Genomic DNA, 21,116 nt, shown 5'->3' with positions numbered 1-21,116 from the left:
TAACTACTTGGATAGTTTATTTTCCTTGTATAAGCAATTATTGTTATGTCCTTCCTTTTAGAACGACATAAAAATGTTTCTGAGATGGAAAAACATGTTCAGCATCTTAAAATTCACTTTGTCATCATAAGTATCAACTGTTAGGATGACGAAAGAAACATTATATTTTAATCAGATGTACACTTCCTTCTTACCTTGTTAGTTTTCTTGGCTTTTGATCTCTTTGTGCTTTCAGCTCTTGTTCTGGACTTTCTCTTTTCACCTTTCTTTGATTTCTTTGATTTTGTCATTTTAGATTTAGCAGTTAATTTTGGTTTTGAATGTCTTTCTTTCCCTTTTCCAGTTTTGGATCCTGTGTTTTTTCTAGCCTTGGCCTTCTCTGCTACTTTCTTTCTTAGTGGAGATTTAATTCTTTTAGAGGCAGGGGTAGTAACCAACTTAGCTGACTTCATGACAATTAAATCAGATGACTTGTTGGGTGTCCGTGGGTATTTCAGGTCCAAAAAAAGCCCTTCTACATCTAAAGCTATACCCTTTTTGTTTTGTGCTCTAACCTCAGCCTCAAAAGTCTGAAAATTGGAGAAAACAATAAAGACTCCATCAGTATTTTTTATTAAATCGTTACATCTAGTAAATAGAAACAATTAAAGGTTGATCTTTAAGGGCAACATCCAAATCCCAAGTGATTAACTGTAATGGCATATGAAGAAACGTGCATTGCATGTTTGGTGAGTTATATTTTCACTTCACTTTTGCATTAGGATTGGATTTGTTGGTTTTAACACCTTTTTTTAGCCCATAAAATGCCATACATGCTGACCAGTATATCTGGTGGAAGAAGAACATGAAAGAGCAATGAGAAGAACAACTGACCAATGTTAAGTTATTAGCAATATTTCTCTCATGCACATATTTACTGTGATGAGACTCGAACCAATGTGGAACGAGGTGAAATGACACAGATTAAAAAATCTATGTTGCAGTTTGCACTGAGACAAGGAAATCCCAGTCAAGGGGTTGTATTATTTGTCTCCCCTTGAGGCTCTTCCAACTGGGCAGACAAAAAAATGTAACCCTACAACTTTTGCAATATAGTGAGAAGATTTAAAACTCAGTATTCATCAGGTACTGTGGTTGCCTCTGACTACATATAAATTCATTAGGTTTTGTACTCTTTTATGAAAATCTTAATAATTATCTAAGCAGAATATATATATATATATATATATATATATATATATATATATATATATATATATATATATATATGCTGCTCTTAGAAAAGGAACAAAAAACCCACATTATAATTGTTGTGTTGCTAGTATTGCATCATAAGCATCTCAAGCCATGTGATTTTAAATGGGAATACAAATATGTTAGTTCAAGCAATGGGGTGCCCAGTCAACTCTACGTACACAAGTCTCTGCATGAGAAAATATAAAAATAAAACCATCTGATATTATTTCTGTATTATCACATGTAATAGATGGATGTCATATGACAATAACAAGTAATATTGTTTAAATAGATAACATTTAACTTTCATTAGTTCTAATTTGGAAAAAGTTTTATGGCAGACAATGGTATGATAAAGTACACACCTCTAACAAAGGGTGTAATGACTGAGATTTCTAGTTTATGATATTCTTGGAAATTTATGTTTTCTGTCCAGGAAATATGGCAAGTGTTGCTTTTACTGATACAATGATATGCTACATGGAAGTCTTGTGAAATAGCATGTGGACTGATGAATTAACCACTCTGATTGGTAAGGAATTTTCATTTGTTTACAATGTTTGATTCAGCTGGGGGTGTTTGATAAAGTTTAAAGAATGCAGGACTGACATAACACGTTTCTGGATGTTGCTGGCTATGAATTCCATACATCTAACCACCATATATGCTTTACGTTTGATCTGTCCATAAAATAAAACAGGCGACCAATAAAAGGAAATTAGTAAATTTTGCCATTATGAAATGCCTCATAAACTATGTGCAAAGATGAGATGCAGTAATAACTGTTCTTAAGTGGAATTTGTGAATGAGTTTCTTTGGCAGAAGTGATCATACACAATCTAACTTACTGGAAGTAAATCAGGACTTCCCTCTTTATAGCATATCGCCATAAGGAAACTAAATATACTGGAAAAATTCTGTAGTTTCAGGTGGTGTCCTCCAGTGACCTCTGCCATCTCCCTGTAGAAATAAGTAGCATAGGCTGATCCATCCACCTGCACACCATAAATCCGTACCCCCATCTGTAAAAAGACTCAAGGTATATGAACATGCTCTTAAACCAAATGCATAATCGTAATCTGTATGTATAGTGGTATTAACATTTCAAATTGAGGCTTATGGGAACAAATACTCATGCCTGGAATAACAGTGTACATTAGAAAATTCAATGAATATCGCTGACTGGTCTATGCAGGCATGTCATGACTTGGTAAGAAGCAGCTTCCATGTTGGCATAATTTGATATGGTTGCAAGCAGTGATAGAGTTTGCAAGACAAAATTGAGCTGGAAGCAGCAGAATTACATACTGTGTCTGAATATCAGTTTCAACGAAAATTATGCTGGATCCTTATTCTATTGCGATGCATGTCATCTGCTGTTGTTGTTGTAGGGTTTTAATGCCATTTTTCAGCATATGATAGGCTGTGCATGGCGGCCAGTATTAATGGTGAAGGAAGAACCTGAGAAAACCCCGGGAAGAACCACCGACCCATGAGAAGCTACTGGCAAGCTTTCTCACATACCCACATTGGTCGAATCCTAGACTCGAACCCACGCTGACAGAGGTGAGATGGCAGTGATCCATAATGAAGAGCACTTTAGACCACTCAGTCACTCGGGGCCCCAATGTCATCTGCAATAATTTGGATTTATCAGGGTTGATAGTAAGTTATTTGGGTACAAGGACAATCACTAAGTATTATACCAATAGAGGCCAAGTTTTTTTACTCTAAATTTAATTATGACAAAACAAAAAACATTTGAAATTTTACATGAATTATTATTGCATTTTCAAAATATTCCACAAAAAGTGAGATTATCTCTTAATCTGAACTTGAATAAAGAATCAGAAAGCCTTTACTACTCCATGTTTATTTTGCTTGCTTGTTTGTTTTAATGCGGAGAAAAGTTAAAAAAGAATATGAAAGAGGGCAAGTAAATACATTACCTGTTTTGCTTTTGATTGATTTAATAATAAAACACCTTTTCTATTTTAAAAGATAAATTATGATGGTACTCAGCAGTGTTATATCCATAAATATTGCTTTTAAACAAAATAAAAAATGTGGTTTAAGACTTTAAATATTTTTCTAAATGAAAATTTGCACATGCTGTACATTGTTTTTAAATCTGCTCAGTAGACACAATATTTCAATAATATGTCAGGTGCATCACATTCTGTTTCCATCAAAGTTTTAATGCTCTTTATTTTACCTGTCACAATAAACCTTTTTAAACAGCTATAAATGCACAATGTCATGAATCGGGTTAACTAATGCAACTAATTCTGTGAAAACCATCATCAGTGACGACTTATCATTCAGCCATTATTCCTTCCAACAAGTCTCTAAACAATCAGCCAAATGCTTCTCATGTTGATCTGAATACATCATTTGTTTGTAATTGCTGAAAAGTGTAATGAAGTTTAAGCTTTGATTTATGAGTGCAAGGTGCAAAAAAGATGTTGCAAGAGTTTCTTCACCTACTCTTATGTTACATGTTTAGGCTTGAATAAACAGTAACACAAGAATGAGTGAAAACAACAAGCTTTGAAAAATTTAACAAATTTTTTATTTCCCTGGAAAAATACTGTAAAAATGAAAAAAATAAGAACTTATGTTTTAAGAATCAAATCCAAAAATAATCTAAGAATAATCCACGAATAAAATTTTTAAAGTCCTAATATTAAAATGTTCTAATGAATTCAAGTTTGAGTCCCGACGAAGAATCCAAGGTGGAAGGCGATGACGTATGCTGTATCCTGTACTGTGTTGAAGTCTACAGTTCCTTGTAGAAACACAAGAAATTACACTCCGGTTTTGGAAATCCGAATAAAAATTTTAAGAAATGTCTTTGTTCAAGAATTCTGCATGAGCACCCAAAATATTTCCAGAGAAACAAATTCTTTTACAATCCAAATAATTCGAATAAACATTAACAATGTGATTCCCAAAATGACAACAAAAGAAACACCTTTACATCTCAGTGTTCTGAAGCCCAACTGAGGTTATTTCTCAAAACAATGGTTTAAAACTTGAATATCATGCAAAACAGATGCCTGGATAAGGGTCACGTGATCATATCTACATCATGTACTCTCAGCATGGCCCTAACAAGAGCCAATCATTTTACCCAAAGATTAAAATTTAAAAAGTTGTTTACTTCACTAAATTCTATTTACAAGTCAATGGTCACCTATGGTATAAGACCATCCAATGAATGGCATATATGTGACTTACATCTTTCAACAGTTGCACCTCCTGTCGCCAATCGATTTGATTTATGAATTTGTCACTCCCATATACGTAGCCAACACTGTGTGGCTCATCATCCCCAATCAGGATCAGGGAACGCTGGCTCCCTGGGGTCCAGGACAGTCCCTCCCTTACCCTTTTTAGAACCAGTTCGTAACACTCGGCAGCATCTCCGCCATGGGTCCTCTCAACCCTTGACACAAAGTCATTGAGCTCGGGAAGGGATGCTCCAAAATCAATCCATTGCACAATATATTTGTCACTGTCACAGTAATCTCCGTGACATATGACTGCGATGCGAATACCTGGTAAAAGCAGAAAACAGTTACAGTTCTATGGTTCTATATATTTAGTAAGTTTTATTAAATTTCTCTTAAACTGTGGTGTGTGATAACTAATAAGACACTAATTCACATTACAATCAACCTAACAAGGAGCAAAAAAGGCAACACGTTCTTGTGGATTGATGCAACAAATTTTTTAAATACATGAAACTTAATACAAAAAAGAGAAACCTGTTTGCTGCTCTAACACCTGTACAGTTATATAAAGAACTCATTTTCTGTGCTTGAACAAATAAGTATGAACACTGTTAGGATGCAGTGCAATTGGGAATGTAGCATTCTGAAAACCATACACATACAGAACTGTCGAATTGTGCACTTTACACAATAGTTCCATACCATTTTGATGTTCATTTCAGGTATTGTTTGTCATTAATTACATTTTGTCATAACAATGATAAGCTAGAGACTTGTGAATAATAAATTTAAGAAACCAAAACTGATAAATGAAGTCTTTCCTCAACATATATTTAAACTTGGTAGTATTGCACTTTGACCACATAAGTGGCTTTTACCGTTACTTTTACAAAATTACTTCGGACATGTAATTTGTGTGAATTTTTTTAAAAGACTTCTAGAAGCTACAATAGGCCCAACATTTTTATTTTTCTTCTGTAGATTAGAGTGGATTGAAAACAATCACTCCTTTATCTAAGTATTCTAACAGTAATCAGTAATAGTATTCAGTGAACAAATGACAAATCGTCTCATAAATATGTGTTAATGCTTCAAAACTCTATCCAGAGGGTGCCACACAATTTTCTCTCAAGATGTGTATATGACAGTCAAGTTTTCCCCCCAAGTTTCAACCAGAATAAATCTTCCCTCACAAGAGCATTTAAAAATCATCCCCAAAACCTATTATACAAATGAATTATCATGGAGAAATAAATTCAGAATAGAGTAGCCTTGATTTCTTTAACCTTTGAGCCCATAAAATGTTAGGGTTTTCAAAGTGATAATATTTATTTGACAGGTCATTATCATTCACCAATGCTAAACTTAGATATTCAGCTGAAAGAATGAGTTACCAGGTAAAACGGACCTTTCACCTTTGGACTCCGGATATGACCAGGAACTATCTTTTAAATTTAAAAGAAGATTGGCTACAAAATCAGTAACTGACCACTCGGAAATAACAGCTGAAAGAATGAGTTACCAGGTAAAACGGACCTTTCACCTTTGGACTCCAGATATGACCAGGAACTATCTTTTAAATTTAAAAGAAGATTAGCTACAAAATCAGTAACTGACCACTCGGAAATTACAACATACATTTCATATTCAAGTTAACTAAACATCTTACCTTAGGTAACTTCTTAATTGAAACTATATACAAACCAAAAACAAAATACTGAAGCAGAAGTTACAGGTCAATGTGAATGCTTTCTTTAACTATATGATGGATATCTCTGAGTATATGCAAATCATTCAGTTATAAAGTTTCATGACTTTACCATAAAAATGATTTTAGATACAAAAATTAAAGGGACTGAACTCTTTTGGAAAAGGTGTTGAACAACAAACATGCCACCACAAAGTTTCATTGCAATATCATGAACTGACTTATAAATGACATAAGGCAAAGAAACCTCAAACAAACAATTTAGTAAAATCGGTGAAATGTAATAAATAGATAACACAAACTTTCTTTTGTCGTAAAACTAAAGTACTGACACAACATTCAAAAGTACAAACAGTGTGAATGAACTTAAGACATTTGACCAAAGTTAGTAAAGCATTCAAATAAGACTGTGACCTTTGCAGTGCAAGTATAGGTATGAATTCATTTGACAAATTTGATTGTTTTTGGTAGAATACTATGAGAAAAAAGTGAACAAACATATGTGGCCATGCTATATATGCCAACAAATTAGCAAAATTTATGGAATCTGGTTTTACAAAATTATCCATTTATCCCCATTTTGGAGGGTAAATCCCATGATATCTACTCCAAAATGTTGGTTAGGATCTGAGAAGCATGAATGGCTACAATTTTGCTTAGGATCAATGAACATTTCATTCAAAAGGCAATGATACTGTACCAACATATGTGTTTCTTACATATCTCTGGAAGCCAAGGACGCGAACAGTATCATGACTCTCTTCTACTTCGTTGAGGCAGGCTACAGATTATGGAATTTTTCTGACAGTAATGTTGACACCTGGATATTGAAGGTCGAGATAAATTACAAATCGCCAGTTTCCCAACCAATGTACCCTAAGTGTTATCCTTCTCAATATTAATAACTTTACCTGGTATATCGGCCCGAAGTCGCTGAACCATATCCTTAATTCGACTTCTAACTTCATCAAGGCAGGAACTCATGGACCCAGTGGTATCAAAGGAGAAGACGATTTCCATAAGCCTGTTGTGTGGCTTTGGCTGGCTCAGGCCCGTGTCGGTAGTGTCTGAACCATATCTTGTCTCGGCTTCTTTGCTTTCTAAAGTTTTTACAACAGAGTTAGACTTAATGAATGAGCTCGGTTCTTCATGTGGCATATTGTCTGAGCTGTCTTTTGTCAAAGAAGCAGACTTTGCTTTTGAAAAGGATTTCCCTGACGCTGAGGTACAACTCCTTAGGCTTGCCAAAGCTCTAGTTATTTCTGCCTCCTCCACTGAATCCAAAAGGGCAGACTTGGACATAGAAAGAGACGTTTTCCCTTTTGACGCAATGGCAGTAAAACTTGGTAGAAGGCTTGGTCCAGCATCGCTAGGTGATCTGCTCATTTTCCCCTTGAATGAGGTTTTAGTAGGATTCTGTAGTCTCCCGGAATTCTGAGAAGTGAATTCCCATTTGGTCTTACCTAATTTTGTTTCCCCGACAGAAGATCCTGATTTCAAAGGTTCGACGGTGGTAAGAAGAAAAGAGGATGACTTTCGTGACGGTGAAGTTTTCGGTTCATCGGAACTTTTTGTTCCTTTAAATGACAATGATTCTTCGGGTCTGCTTCTGCGTTTAGATGGTGATGATTTATCATTGCTCTCTGATACCAATTCAGTATCCTCGATGGGCAGGGTCGACGCCCTTCTAAGACTTGGGGCTACAGGGACAGATTCTTTACCATTAGAACTGGTGATAGTTGTTCTAGTCTTCTTTGTCAGCTTTAGCGGCGGGAAATTCAAAGATTCTAGTGGAGGTTTGGAAAATGTCTGAGCTCCCCTTCCTAAACTCAGCCCATTACCTACGTCACTGGTACTTTTCTTGATAAATTTGGGTGGCCTTTCATAGAGAGAGGCAGACGACGCCTTCCTTTTCACCATTTGCGTTAAGGTGTCTAAAAGAACGGAGAAGATAAAAATTAAATGTAAAGATATAAAGTAACCTAAAATATGCCCCAACACCGTGAACTATGCTAAAGAGATGAGCATGTACAGTTAGTTATAATTTAACGATCAAAGCCTGCCTATTCAAATCATAGTAGACAACGTTTTTCTTTCCGACGACCTCATAAAATAATCTCATGGGTCTCCCACTTCAATAGTTTTCTAATAAGCTTCCATGTCCAAAACTATCGAAAATAAGAAAATCATTTTACCAGAAAATATGAACAAAGTGTCCTTAAGATTTGTAAGATGCTAGCAAGATAACGTCGTACGACCCAAAGACGGTCCATGGTAGGATTTTGTGTGTAGGTCTACTGGCGGGTTGCAGTATTTGCCTAATTTTCATGAAAGATGTACTGCCAACCAGACGACTGATTATTTTCTTCCAAACTTTGATATTGTTATATAATAAAAGCCATATCGCATGTGTGAAAGATCCCAACAGGACTTTCGCTTCTAGCTTCTAGTTTCAAACAAGAGTCCCCCGAACGGACCGATGCTCTACTAGGAGAATATAATTTTCAGGAATTGAACAAAAGGCCTATTCTTCAGCGATAACATGATTTTCAACTTAGTTGCTGTGGTACACATATTGGATGTCAGCTTGACACCGTTTTCATTTAGGACAAAGCAGACATCAATAGAAGTCTGTTGGTGAGAACCCCATGCCATAATGATCATCCGTTCTAAAGAAGTAATGACAAGGTTTTTATGACAGTCGTCGTAGTAGCCATAGTGGATGTACGACTGGCACCATTTTCATTTAGTACCAACTAGATTTCATAAGAAGTCTTACCGTGAAACCCCACGTTGATATAGCCACCACGCAGAAATAGCAATAACAAGATTTTCAAGATCGACAATGTGGCAGCCATACTGGACATCAGATCGACACGATTTTCATTTTGAAACAACTGGACTTCATACGAAGTATTTAAGTGAAACCGCTATGTTGATATTGACCATCCATTGTGACAAGATTTTCAAGACGGCTGCCATGGCATTTATATTGTATTTCAGATTGGTACCAATTTCATTTCGGACTAACTAACCATCGCAAAAAGTATTTATGTGGAAACCTCTCTGTTGATCTGAACATCCATGCACGAGGAGTAGCTATAACAAGAGTTTCAAGATGGTAACTATAGCTGATATACTGAACGTCAGATTGGCACTATTTCCATTTAGGACCAACTAGACATCGCCAGAAATCTTTCCGTCAAAACCCCATTCTGATGTGACCACTAAGTGAAGAGGAGTATCGATAACAAGCGTTTCAAAACGACGGACGTATTAGATGCCAGATCGGTACCATTTTCAGTTAGGAACAACAAGATATCATAAGAAGTCTTTTAGTAAAACCTCATTTTGATTTGACCGTCTAATCACAAGTGTAGCTATAATATGATTTTTAAGATGGACACTGTTGCAGCCATATTGGATGTCCGAGCAACGTTATTTTATTTTACACCAACTAGACTATGGGACAAATATGTGTGTAAAGTTTCAATGCAATCTTCCAAGTTGTTTAGGGATAGTAATAACAAACTTTTGCTAACGGACGGACGCTGGACAACAGTCCATTCCATAAGCTCTTCTTATCTATGACCAGTAGAGTTTAAATTATCGCAGATAGTGAATTAAGTAAACAGTTTCCTGTCTTTAAATTCCCTTTTCATTGTGTTGTTGTTGTTGTTGAAATTACTGTGAAACACCGATTGTAATGGCACGAATATCAAAGGTCTTAACTCAGAAAGGGGTCTTCAAGGTATATAACACAGTCCTATGTCGTCAAATTCGCTTTATTTATTATACAGCTGTTGGTGTGTGAAACCAAGATAGAGGGTAATGCATATAAATCATTTGCGAAAACTGCTAAGAAGTCTAATGTTACATCCATTGTTATATTTAGCGTCAATCTCTACGTACAGGCAGCTATAGTTCTACTCCAGCGTGACACCAAAAACGCTGACAAATCGACAATAGTCTCCTCACATAATTTTTATGTTTGCCCTCTATCTTGGTTTCAAAAAGTAATACCCAAATACATAAAAAGCGAAATTCGAATACAGAGGAAACTCGTTCACAATGTGTGTGTGCGAGTTGGATTTTTAACGTAGCTATAACAATCTTCCAGTAATACTGCAACGATGTCTGCAGTGTGGCAGTTTATAGTGACGTCTAGCACTGGGGCATTATGCCGCAAATATGTAGCATCGTGTCCCACCCAGTCGTGACACTTGGCCGACCAGTCCTAAAACTAACCTCTTAAAGCTGAGCGCCAAGCGAGGTAGCTGCTAGTATCATTTAAGTAATTTTATGGTCGGGTTTCGAACCCGAGACCTCCTACATCCCCTTTGCAATGAAAAGGATCGTAAATATTCTTTAGTGGATGTCTTAATGCAAAATTAATGTAAATGGTAGCTAGAAGGTGTAAAGAATATGTCGTTTAGGTGTTGTTTTTTTTAATTCCAAACAAACCCTGCGTTAAGAAATATTTTGCAAACCTTAGAAGATAGCTCATCAATTTTTAATAGCTCATAAAATTGTTCAAAATATAAGATATCTTAGAAATTTATTTATTTTATAAGACATTGTATAAACCCAATCGGACGTCTTATACATGTTATAACTATCTTATATCATAACTATTTATACCCAATCGAATCTATAGCATATCACATAAACATAAAAAGACAATATATCTTGCGAGGTTTATAATTTATCTTATACAACGTATAAAATACTTATACAATTAAGAAGACATTTATTGAATACATGTATCTCGCTAAAGTCGGTCATATCAAAATACGATGCGTCAGCTTGCAACACTTGGATTTCCGCTGGTGCATTCACACATTTATTTGATTTTTTTTAAGTATATCACCATCTTTGTGTTGAGTCGCAACAACAGAACATCCAATCACAAAAAAAAAAACAAAAAAAAACAATCGAAAATAATTTTATGGTAATATATTAGAGTCTGAAAGATTACTGGAAGGGCATGACAGAAGTTCATATAAAAGCTGGAAAAAGCCGCCAAAGTTTCACAATATGTCAGGATATGGCTCAAGAAGCAGGTCATTTGGCAAATTTAACTGCCGGAACCGCATAAAATCTCCTGGCAGCGGGTTGGATGTTGCACTAGGCAGACCTCTTGTTTCTACCGCATTGCAATGTTGGGTGACACACGTACAAATATGCGCCGACCGTGGATGATACCGTCATTGGTTAAATGAAGCCGAGCCCTTGGTCATAAAGGATGCTTCAAACGTCGCCGACACTCTGTCAGTTATCTATGCGTGCAGGCAGCTGGAGCGGCCCAAACTGCCACTGATCCAGACCGGGAGTTTATGGAAGCCATGTCGCAATTCTTGGTCAAGTACTGTGTGCAGGTAAGGCGGGGTGAGGAATGCAACCATAGCACACATGGCATTTTGGAGCGGTTCAACAGTACTGTGTTCGATCAAGCTCTTCGGGCATTTGTGACTCAACCGTCTGTTTGGCGAAGAAACGGCTGCTTTAAAATACCTTGGGACGGTACCTATGTGCACCAGGGGAAATGAAAGGAGAGCAACGTTGCACCACCGACCCTGTGTGGTCCATAAAGCTCGACCGTATTAAATTATTTTGCTAAGCATCGTCGGTGCAGGGTCTAAGTGTGCGTTAGTGCGATAAAAACTATGTTGTGCCCCCTTACACAAAACTAGTATAGGGCCAGATGTTCAGTCAACATACGACTCTGGGGTAAAAACCCGCTTTCTCTCGTTCCGAGTCGTCCTATTGTTTCAACTTACATGGGGCTCCTGTAGTTCCAATAAATCGATCCAGCCCCACCTCCGCGGTTAAACTCTAAACATAATACGCAATACTGCCCTTCCAGTGTCCCTAGATGTTTGTTCAGGCGCTGTTCTCTGAAATGGTACATGACTTTTGGCTCGTAGGCACATATAATTTCCATATTGCAAGAAAAACATCGGTTACTTTTCTTCCTCCTAATGCGGAATACATCGTCGACCTTGTGTATGCTAGCAAATCGGAAACCACTGCTAAATCTTGGTGCTTTATGAGATGAGCTTTTACTGGATGGCCTTGTGAATTTCCTGTTCGGTAGGCGCCCGCTTGATTTCGGCCACTTTAGCCGGTGGCGCAGTGACACGATCGAGTTGATACAGGCACTCATCGTGGGGCACGGCCTATACACATAGTTTGACCATTGGCGGTAGTCGTTGACAATCCAAACGTTGTATGGATTTCTGATGTTAAGCACTTTATAGCTGTGCACAGTAATTGGATAGCTAAAACTCCCGTCTGTGCGCCCTCGGGACAACATGCTGACAGCATGATTGGCGGATGCAACCGTCACCTCGGCGATGTCGTTTAGCATTAATCTCCCGCCTCTCGCTTGTCCCTGAAACCGTAACAATGTAGGTAAAGAAAAAGAAGGACTAGCGTGACTATAAAGTGCTTTTTGTGTTGCTCTAATAAGAGTTGCTGAGCCTTATCATGCAACACTATGCCGGGGTGGTGATTGGCCTTGGTCAACACACCAAAAACCTTAATTGTCCCGCAGCGCAATCCACTCGTGAAATGTCACGAGAATCTGGCTGTGAACTGTGCAAATCGTACCCCATATAAAAGCTGTATTTCTAACTAGTACTTTCTGGCGTCCATTCATGGTAGTTCTAGCAACAACAACAAAAAGCCGTAGTATGTTTGTGCATGTATATTGCCATCGTACCGACAACGCGTTTATTTTGCGAGCTGGTGCGTCGAGATAGATAAGAACGAGCGTGTTGCAGTTAGGAAATACATCGATTGCGCCTGTCGTCTTACCAAAGCTTCTTCCGCTGTTGAGATAGGAAAGATAGTGGGCGGCCAGCATATCATCTGCCCAGGGATCCGCCGAGTCTGGCACTTGAGTTTGCTTTCTTGAGTAAATTCAGTATTTGACTTTGGGCAAGTAGGCTGCATTGTCATTGGAAGCCAAAAGCTTTGTATCCTTAACATGCCACTGCCCCCAGAAACAGTATGATGTTTTACACTGGATGTTGTCGTAAACTCTGCATACAAGAACTGTGCATTCGTAACAAATGGATCGCCTCTGCATATGCTTGTGAAACGCATCCACCTCATCGGACCAGGCATCCCAGCTTGATGCAAATAGAGCAAATATCGGTTGCATGTTAATAAGGTTAATGCCCAAGTAGGCCGAAAAATCAGCCCCTCACACACAATTATATTCATTGACGATTATGGGGATGATATCGCCTATTCATTAAAACCTGCAAAAACCCGCAGCCAATTTTTATGCACACATCGGTGTACATTTTATACAATTACCAGTATGTCTCGCGAATGTAGCGATACCGTCGGCTGAAGAATCCTTTTGGTGACGTGTACATTATATTGCCGGAGCAAATCCTATGTTTGTTGACTTGTAAATCCACGAGGAATAGCACCACCCTCTCTCCTATGGACATTTTGAATTTCGCGCTAAATATGGCTGTGTGTGTGTGTGTGATTTAGATTTTTAACGTAGCTTTAACAATTTTGCAGTCATATCGCTACGATGTCTGCAGTGTGGCAGTTTGTAGTGATGTCTAGCACAGGGGCATCATGCCGCAGACATGTAGCATTATGTCCCACCCAGTCACATTATCCTGACACCAGGCCGACCAGTCCTAACAATAACCTCTTAATGCTGAGCGCCTAGCGAGGCAGCTATTAGTACCATTTTTGTAAGTCTTTGGTATGACTCGGTCGGGGATCGAACCCACGACCTCCCGCATCCGAGGCGGACGCTCTAACCACAAGGCCACCGGAGCGGTTACCAATTTACCAGTACGTGTCTAAAGTGTACGCAAGTTTATTCCGGAGAGATCTGCATGCAGTATAATTGCACATTTTAATGAACTGGTGACATAAGACCCACATATCGTTCATCGGTATCCACACAGACTTTGAGGAGTTGATTTATCGGGCTAATGCCCACATAGCCGAGAATGGAAGCCACCCGGACCACCTCGTCAAATGGGTGACCAAAACGTTCCAAGTATTATTATCCCATGCCCAGGAAACTACCGGGACAGCAAGCAGCTATGTCATGAATAACAACCTCATGCACACTCTAGCCACACTTGAATCCCCCATATAAAAACTCACCGCCCGCCCGATGTCCTCCAACACAGCCTAAACATTATAACACATTATTTCATATATCTAATTAACTAAACACACCCAGCTTGAACACAATAATTTTTTTTATTAAAATGTTTACAAAAAAAAAAAAACCAAAAATGGCGACCCGGACCTACGAGATAAGCATCTTCTTGGGGATATACCTGCTTGTGCTGCCAGAGGGGGAGGGGAAACAAGACTTATTATATTTTAGCTGGAGTTCCGGCCAAATGGATGACTGGCGAGACGTTTTTAAAAAAAGAATAAAAATGGTGGATAGGCAGACTGGATGTGCGGAGGGGCGAGGGTGCCAGTCAGTTGGTATATACGCATTCCCTGTTTCTCTTTCTAATCTACATACATGATATGCCCACTTGCAGCCGAAGTAACGTTTGACAATTTACTAATGATACAACTGTATACTTGACTACTATTAAACTGCGACTGCTAACGCTTAAAAATAATCTAAATCTGACTGCCTAAAGACCTTCAGTGTTGATAAATGAGGCTGTTAACAGCACATAAAAAGAAAAAAAACAAACACATTTAACTATAACACACAGTTACCATTTTATTATCATTAGACACAGTCAAGTGTTTGTGAATAACTGTATCCAAAGACCCATCTTGAACAAATGAAACAAAAACACAATATTAATAACATTACAAGCAAATATAAATAATATATGAATATGTTTTATAAGAAACATCCAATCAAACAAAACAAAGATAAAAGAAACAGCATACAACGCACATGAGACATCTCTTATGGGGTACTATTCACTGATTGGGATCGAATGATATATATATATATATATATATATATATATATATATATATATATATATATATATATATATATATATAACTGAAATGATTCAACACTTGACTTATAAAAATCTACGTAAGCAGTACAACTTCTATGCAAGACGTACTTAAGCTACAAAAATTGGAGGAATGATGTAAAATGTTATCTCATTGTATGTTCTCTAAAATTATTTTTCATACAGTCATATCACCAAAAAAAACTTAGTACTGTTGTATTCCTTATTCCAATCCAGACCTTCACCAATACTCATTCTTCTCTAAAACCGCCAGATTCCGTAACATCGTCCCGCGTGAGCTGGCAAATATACAGGACCTTGCACATTTCAAGGTTACCCACCCTATAAATATGATTTCACTATCACTTATTTCATCAGCCTTTCATTTTTAAAATAATCCACTCATCTTCTCAATCCCTCTCATCATCTATCTTCTTCCATGCTACCGAAGCACCCCATATCTCGATCCAGACTATGATTCTATCACATCCACTGCCAATCATATTCCGGCTACAAAACTGTATATTTTCCTCTTTCGGCCATCCAACTTCCTTTTTTTAAAAAAAAAAAAAAAAAAGCCAAAAACCAAAGGAATATGTTCACTGCTTGTGCGTCTGGCTGCGCACGCCAAATAATACTCAAGTGAATGCAGTGCATCAGTTTGATAGATATACACCTTTCTTGCTCCTTGAATGACAGCAGCACCAAATAAGGAAAGATATATATTTTGTGTGATGTTAATCAACGAACGGTAGAGAACAACGCAGATTTCAAGCCCCGCATAATGCAGTCGCGGTTGGAGGATGGATAAAAGGCGAGGATACTTACGATAGTCTCTCCCCCCCCCCCTTCTCAAACTTAATATTATCACAGATTTGTGTTTACTTTGTACACCTACTTAAACGTGTTTCAAGGTTTGAAATCCTGGTCATATGGAATAAAGTCAGACTTTAGAATACATTGACAGATTTGATGTCATGTTCAAACAGTTCTGCCACTTTGTCTGGTACCACTGGCCATTACCAGCCACGCTGGACCGGAATAAGGGGGTGGGGTGGTACACGTACGACAGCCACCCACCCCTCAAGTTGCCTTGGATAAAATTACATGTGTTTAAATAAACCATATATAGATCTAAACAGTCTAATACTTAGCCTAATATAGCCATAATGAATATACATATATCAAGGACAGTTTAAGGTGTATTTGTAGATATATAAGAGCCCGCATATCTTAAGTGTTCTGACCCCCTACCACCACACCCCCTGCCTTAACCTGACCATGCAGCCACGGCAAATAATATTCAGACAATTCAAAAAAAAAAAAAAAACGCAAACAACCAATCGTAGCAAACATGATCGATGCATGTGCTGTATACAGTGGTGGATCCAGAAATATGGGGTTGGAGTCATACATGCCAAAAGCAGGGGAGAGGGCAGGTCATGTGGACCGGCCTAAACATCTATGGGGCTTCGGCTTTTACCTTTTATTTTAGATCTCTTAAATACTCCCGTTGTGTACTTAGTTCTCTGTTAAATCTGTATACAGTAAATTATATGAGCTTGTTTTGGAATTAATTTCCAAATTCAATACAACCAGGGCCTAGGGGCTTCAAATTCTCGAATCGGTCCTGGCCTCTCTCAACCTTTTAAGTGACCTGGGGGCATAAACAAATCGGGGATCGTTCTATGTGGCACAACACCTTGTGGTGCCCCAGACCATAATTTTAACCCTCAAACTATAAATAAAACTTCCTGTGGAAAATGTCAGGTTTGTTTCGAGCTCAATTTTAGGTAGGGAACGGGGAAGGGGAGGCACAATTCCCGCACCCAAAACTGCCCTTGGTATATAATGAGAAACAGTAAAGCAAAATGGGAATGTTGTAATGATTTCTATGCTTTTCAACAACTATTTAGAAGCGAAACGTGTTTTCATTCGAATCATTATTAATCCCGTTTTTTGTTGAAACCACGAATTAGTTGCCAAGGGTCGTCCATATCACGTATTGAAAACACACACACAAACAGAGTGCAACTTCGAAATCATTAAAATGACATTCCAACTATCCCCTTGGCCCGTGTCCATATATCTCCAGTAATGTTGCGTTACTCCAGTCCTTGAATGTATCAAGTATAACCACTCTGAATTTACTAACTACCTACAAAGATCTATATCGGCCTAATTACTTATTGTTATTACAGTGACTTTACTGTCTGGCGTCCCTTATCCAGACCGAGTATAGACAGGTGGTCCGATATGTTCAAAGTACATGTCTACGTGTTAGCTGCAATGCACACTATATAGGCCTATAGTAATATAAATTCATTAATGATGTTGATACACATGACACAGCTTCACCGGATATTATAAATCTTACTCACCAGCTTTTCCAAGAGTCCTGTAATGCAAGCTGATTATTTATCTTCCTTGTGCCAAAGTGTGCTACCCCTGGCTTTGCAAAGACAAAATATGACTGGCAAATGAAGATCACGCTTGTAAGTGTCAAACCAGTATACTCACGCTCCACACGAATATATACCCTTCATGTGGTCAAGTTTGGACTTGCGCATTATTGGAATATTGTTTTCCTCTCGGTAATACTGGTTTATATATAGTAACACTTACAAAACGATAGGCTATAAATAAATAACACCTAAGCAAAAGTTGTACGCGAGAGAGGGAAACGCAAAATGTATAAAAGTTACGACTTCTTTGCATTGTAATCTGTCAGCCGCCATCATACATAGCAGAAACGACATATCAGTGCCCATCTTCAAAGCTATGAAGGCTTGAAGTCATCAGCCTACAAAGATCTGATGATTACGTTTTGATTTTGTAAAAAATATAAATATGCTTTTAAAACAAAAATGAAATGGACCGAAAAAAGGTGACCAACTTTTATTCCCGCATCTGTAACTAATGGAAACAAGAGGAAAGGTTGAATTTTTAGACACGCTGCTGTTTACATGTATACGTCTGTGTTATTCCTATTATTGAATTACTAATTTTGTTCAAGTTATTTTTGCTTACAAAGCTATTTTCATCACAATCCCTCTGTTCACCAAAATATTGATTAACATATGTTTTGAAACTGTGATTAAATAAATTTGTAAAGTTCTGTATTAAAATAAACAATTGATGTTAAGAAGAAACTATATATCCAATATTACGAAATGACCATCTTTCACTTATTAGTCGCTGTTTATTTTTATACATGCAGGTAATCAGGTTACAGCTATTACAGATAAGTTTAATAACACCTTTATAACTGCACTACAGTTTGTTACGTACAACTTTTGAGTTTTAAATGCATGTAACGCGTAATTATCCTATATTCATGAACATCCCCAATCAATTCAAACTCGTGTTCCTTGTTCGTAACGAGGTCCAAATTGTAAGATGGTGCCATACATTAAAACCCTTCATGATTGAAAGGGGGCGGGGCAGGAGGCAAGATGAGCAGGTTAAGAGGGTACATATGCTGAAATGTACGAAGTAAAATAGGATAGTATGTCATGACACATTTTCCTACAAAAATGCTCTGTAAATGATAATAACAACAAGGAAAAAAAAACGATGTTGTGTTTTCAGGTAAAGTGTTCTTGTTCTTGAGCTTGGCGGGGGCATTGTTAAACGTGACCATCACAGCCATAATAAATAAATGAAACTACAAAATTATGATTTTAGTGGCTCCTCCCGTTCTGTAATTTAGGTCCTCCATCGCAAACCTAGTCATGATTAAATGTGTGCACATTTTGACAGCGTGATCTTCTGTTGCCTGTCAAACGGAAACACTTTGGCCCGACAATCCAGAAATAAAAATCGTTTAAACTCTCCAGATTGTCAGCAAATCTGAACGATGAATTCAGTGACACTTATTTCTTTGTTTAATGGCCTCTCAGATATAATTTGGTTACGAAGGGGACGATGTCCATAGATTCTCGTACCACTAGCGTCATAAGGTGTACGTCCCCATTGTAATCATTGTGTCATGTATTCGGGCTATATAACTTCAAATGAGCACAGCAGAAACTTTATCATGTAATTAACTCTAACTGATTGGAGTACCTATAAGACATGATAGTAATTGGTAAACAAATCTTTTATAAACTTCTACTGGATTTCTGGATCACCAAATTTATGTCTTGTCAGTTTAAACTTTACTAAGAATCAGGTTTGAAACAACCCCTATAATGCACGAGACAGAACATGTTCAGAACGTCTTAACACCTTGCATTCCGAGCAGAAAATCGCTCGGCCATTTCCGTTAGGGCGGGAAATAACATTGGACTTGGCTGATTTAGAAATACACATCAAAATTATTTGGTGATTCACCACCTGCAATGTGTTCTTAAAAGAAGAACGTGATCCCAAAATATGACAGTTGTAACTTGTTTCTTTTTTTTAAAAAAATACTTCACTTGATTCAATACCTAATTTATGTTGTTACTCTTTCTGTGTTAAAGTTCAACCACTGGAAGGTACAAAATTGTAACGTAATGTAATATTCCACATAATGAATCAATTATATACGTTTACTCATAAAACAAACATGGCAGCTCCAACTCTTGATTTCATAATGGCGAAGAAAAATGGATTGGAAAGGTGCCATATTGTTATAACTGTGACTCCAGTGAGTTCTATTACGTATATTCAGGTTCTCAGCTTGTGAAAGTCCGAAGTTCGAGCTTGTTTTCTTAATATTACAGGTGCAGCAGCAAGTAGTTACCAGATACGTGGGAACATATACTATTATTTGTTATGGAATTTAGCATAAATAGATTGGTGCCCACTGAGGGCGATGTTACGGCTTTTTCTTTTGTCGCCATCCAAGACAGCAAACACGTGCAACTTGGCTTAACTCAGATTTTAGACACGAACTAGTGAGTTGACAGTTTATTCAAAAAAGAAAGAAGAAAGCAAAAATTACACACCAGAAAAATACATAGATTTTGTTCGAAGCATGATAACATTTTAAGACAACATCAGAGAAATGGAGGATGAGGAGTAAGAGGATGTGAAGACCGATATGATCTTTTCCAACCTGTCTGTCAATTAAGTGCGAGATGTTTGCTCTTTACCCATCCTGGAATAAATTCTGCTCAGTGCTATATATTAAAAAAAATCAACTAATTGTGTTGTACTGTTGTTGATGAAGTACACGTCATTTCTGAAGGGTAAGTCAAAGTTGATATGACAAAAATTGTAAAAAATGTATATCTATGTGGCTTTGTAAAAAAGAAATCTTATTTATTTATTTTTTAAAAGTAATGTAAGCATTTTATTACACCAAATGATTTGAATTTCAATAAATTGGGTAATATTTGCAGCTATAAAATCAAGAGTGAATTTTTATTGGTTCAGAAATGACAAGAGTATACCAACACTTGTCACAAATTTATGTATTTAAAAGAGAATTATATTGAGAGCATCGGTAGTAAGGTGGGCCACTTTAGCGTCAATAGAAATCCCAGTCAAAAAGGTTGTGAGCCACTTTGGCGTCAAGGGGAATTTAACATGGGAAATGTCACATGCAGTGAATGGGGAAATGAACATAGCGACAGAAATTTGACCACTTTAGCGTCAATGGGTCCTTAACGTTAAAAATGGGTATATCATTTGGCGTCAATGGGAATTTAAGATGGGAATGTTACCTGGAGGTCAATGGGAATTGAACATTGATGACATCATGGGGTTTATAGGGTTAAAACTATTTATAGGGTGAAATGTACTTGTAGGGACAAAGGATTGATAGGGACAAACATAGACATACAGAAACAAACAAAGCGTCATTGGAAAACCCAGTTGACAAGGTCGTGATTAGTATAGTGGGACGATAGGGGGACAATGGAAAATCCAGTCAAAAAGGCCGTGGGACCTTAGGGGGACAAGATTTGTAGAGACAATGTAAAATCCAGTCAAAAAGGTCGTGGGACATTAGGGGGACAA

The 21,116-nt window shown here is 37.5% G+C and overlaps 1 protein-coding gene across 2 annotated transcripts in view; it reads right to left on the bottom strand.

Moving 5' to 3' along the window:
• LOC149796186 (uncharacterized) overlaps positions 1 to 21,116 on the bottom strand; it is a 44,422-nt gene that overhangs the window by 6,470 nt on the left and 16,836 nt on the right. Inside the window, exons 1-5 of one of the 2 annotated variants that reach the window (XM_089966136.1) lie at positions 17,549 to 17,746; positions 7,092 to 8,114; positions 4,477 to 4,796; positions 2,085 to 2,258; positions 195 to 569 (exon numbers count right to left, since the gene is read on the bottom strand). In XM_089966136.1, the coding sequence (XP_089822262.1) occupies positions 195 to 569; positions 2,085 to 2,258; positions 4,477 to 4,796; positions 7,092 to 8,100 (1,878 nt within the window). In that variant the 5' untranslated portion in view covers positions 8,101 to 8,114; positions 17,549 to 17,746. Of the gene's footprint in view, positions 1 to 194; positions 570 to 2,084; positions 2,259 to 4,476; positions 4,797 to 7,091; positions 8,115 to 17,548; positions 17,747 to 21,116 lie in introns of those variants that run through there. The other variant, XM_089966137.1, reaches the window with a different exon arrangement.

This window comes from Sinohyriopsis cumingii, chromosome 7 (genome assembly GCF_028554795.1).
Source record: "Sinohyriopsis cumingii isolate HCF-2022 chromosome 7, ASM2855479v2, whole genome shotgun sequence".
Classification (NCBI taxonomy): domain Eukaryota; kingdom Metazoa; phylum Mollusca; class Bivalvia; order Unionida; family Unionidae; genus Sinohyriopsis; species Sinohyriopsis cumingii.
This window is presented reverse-complemented; position numbering and strand designations above follow the sequence as displayed.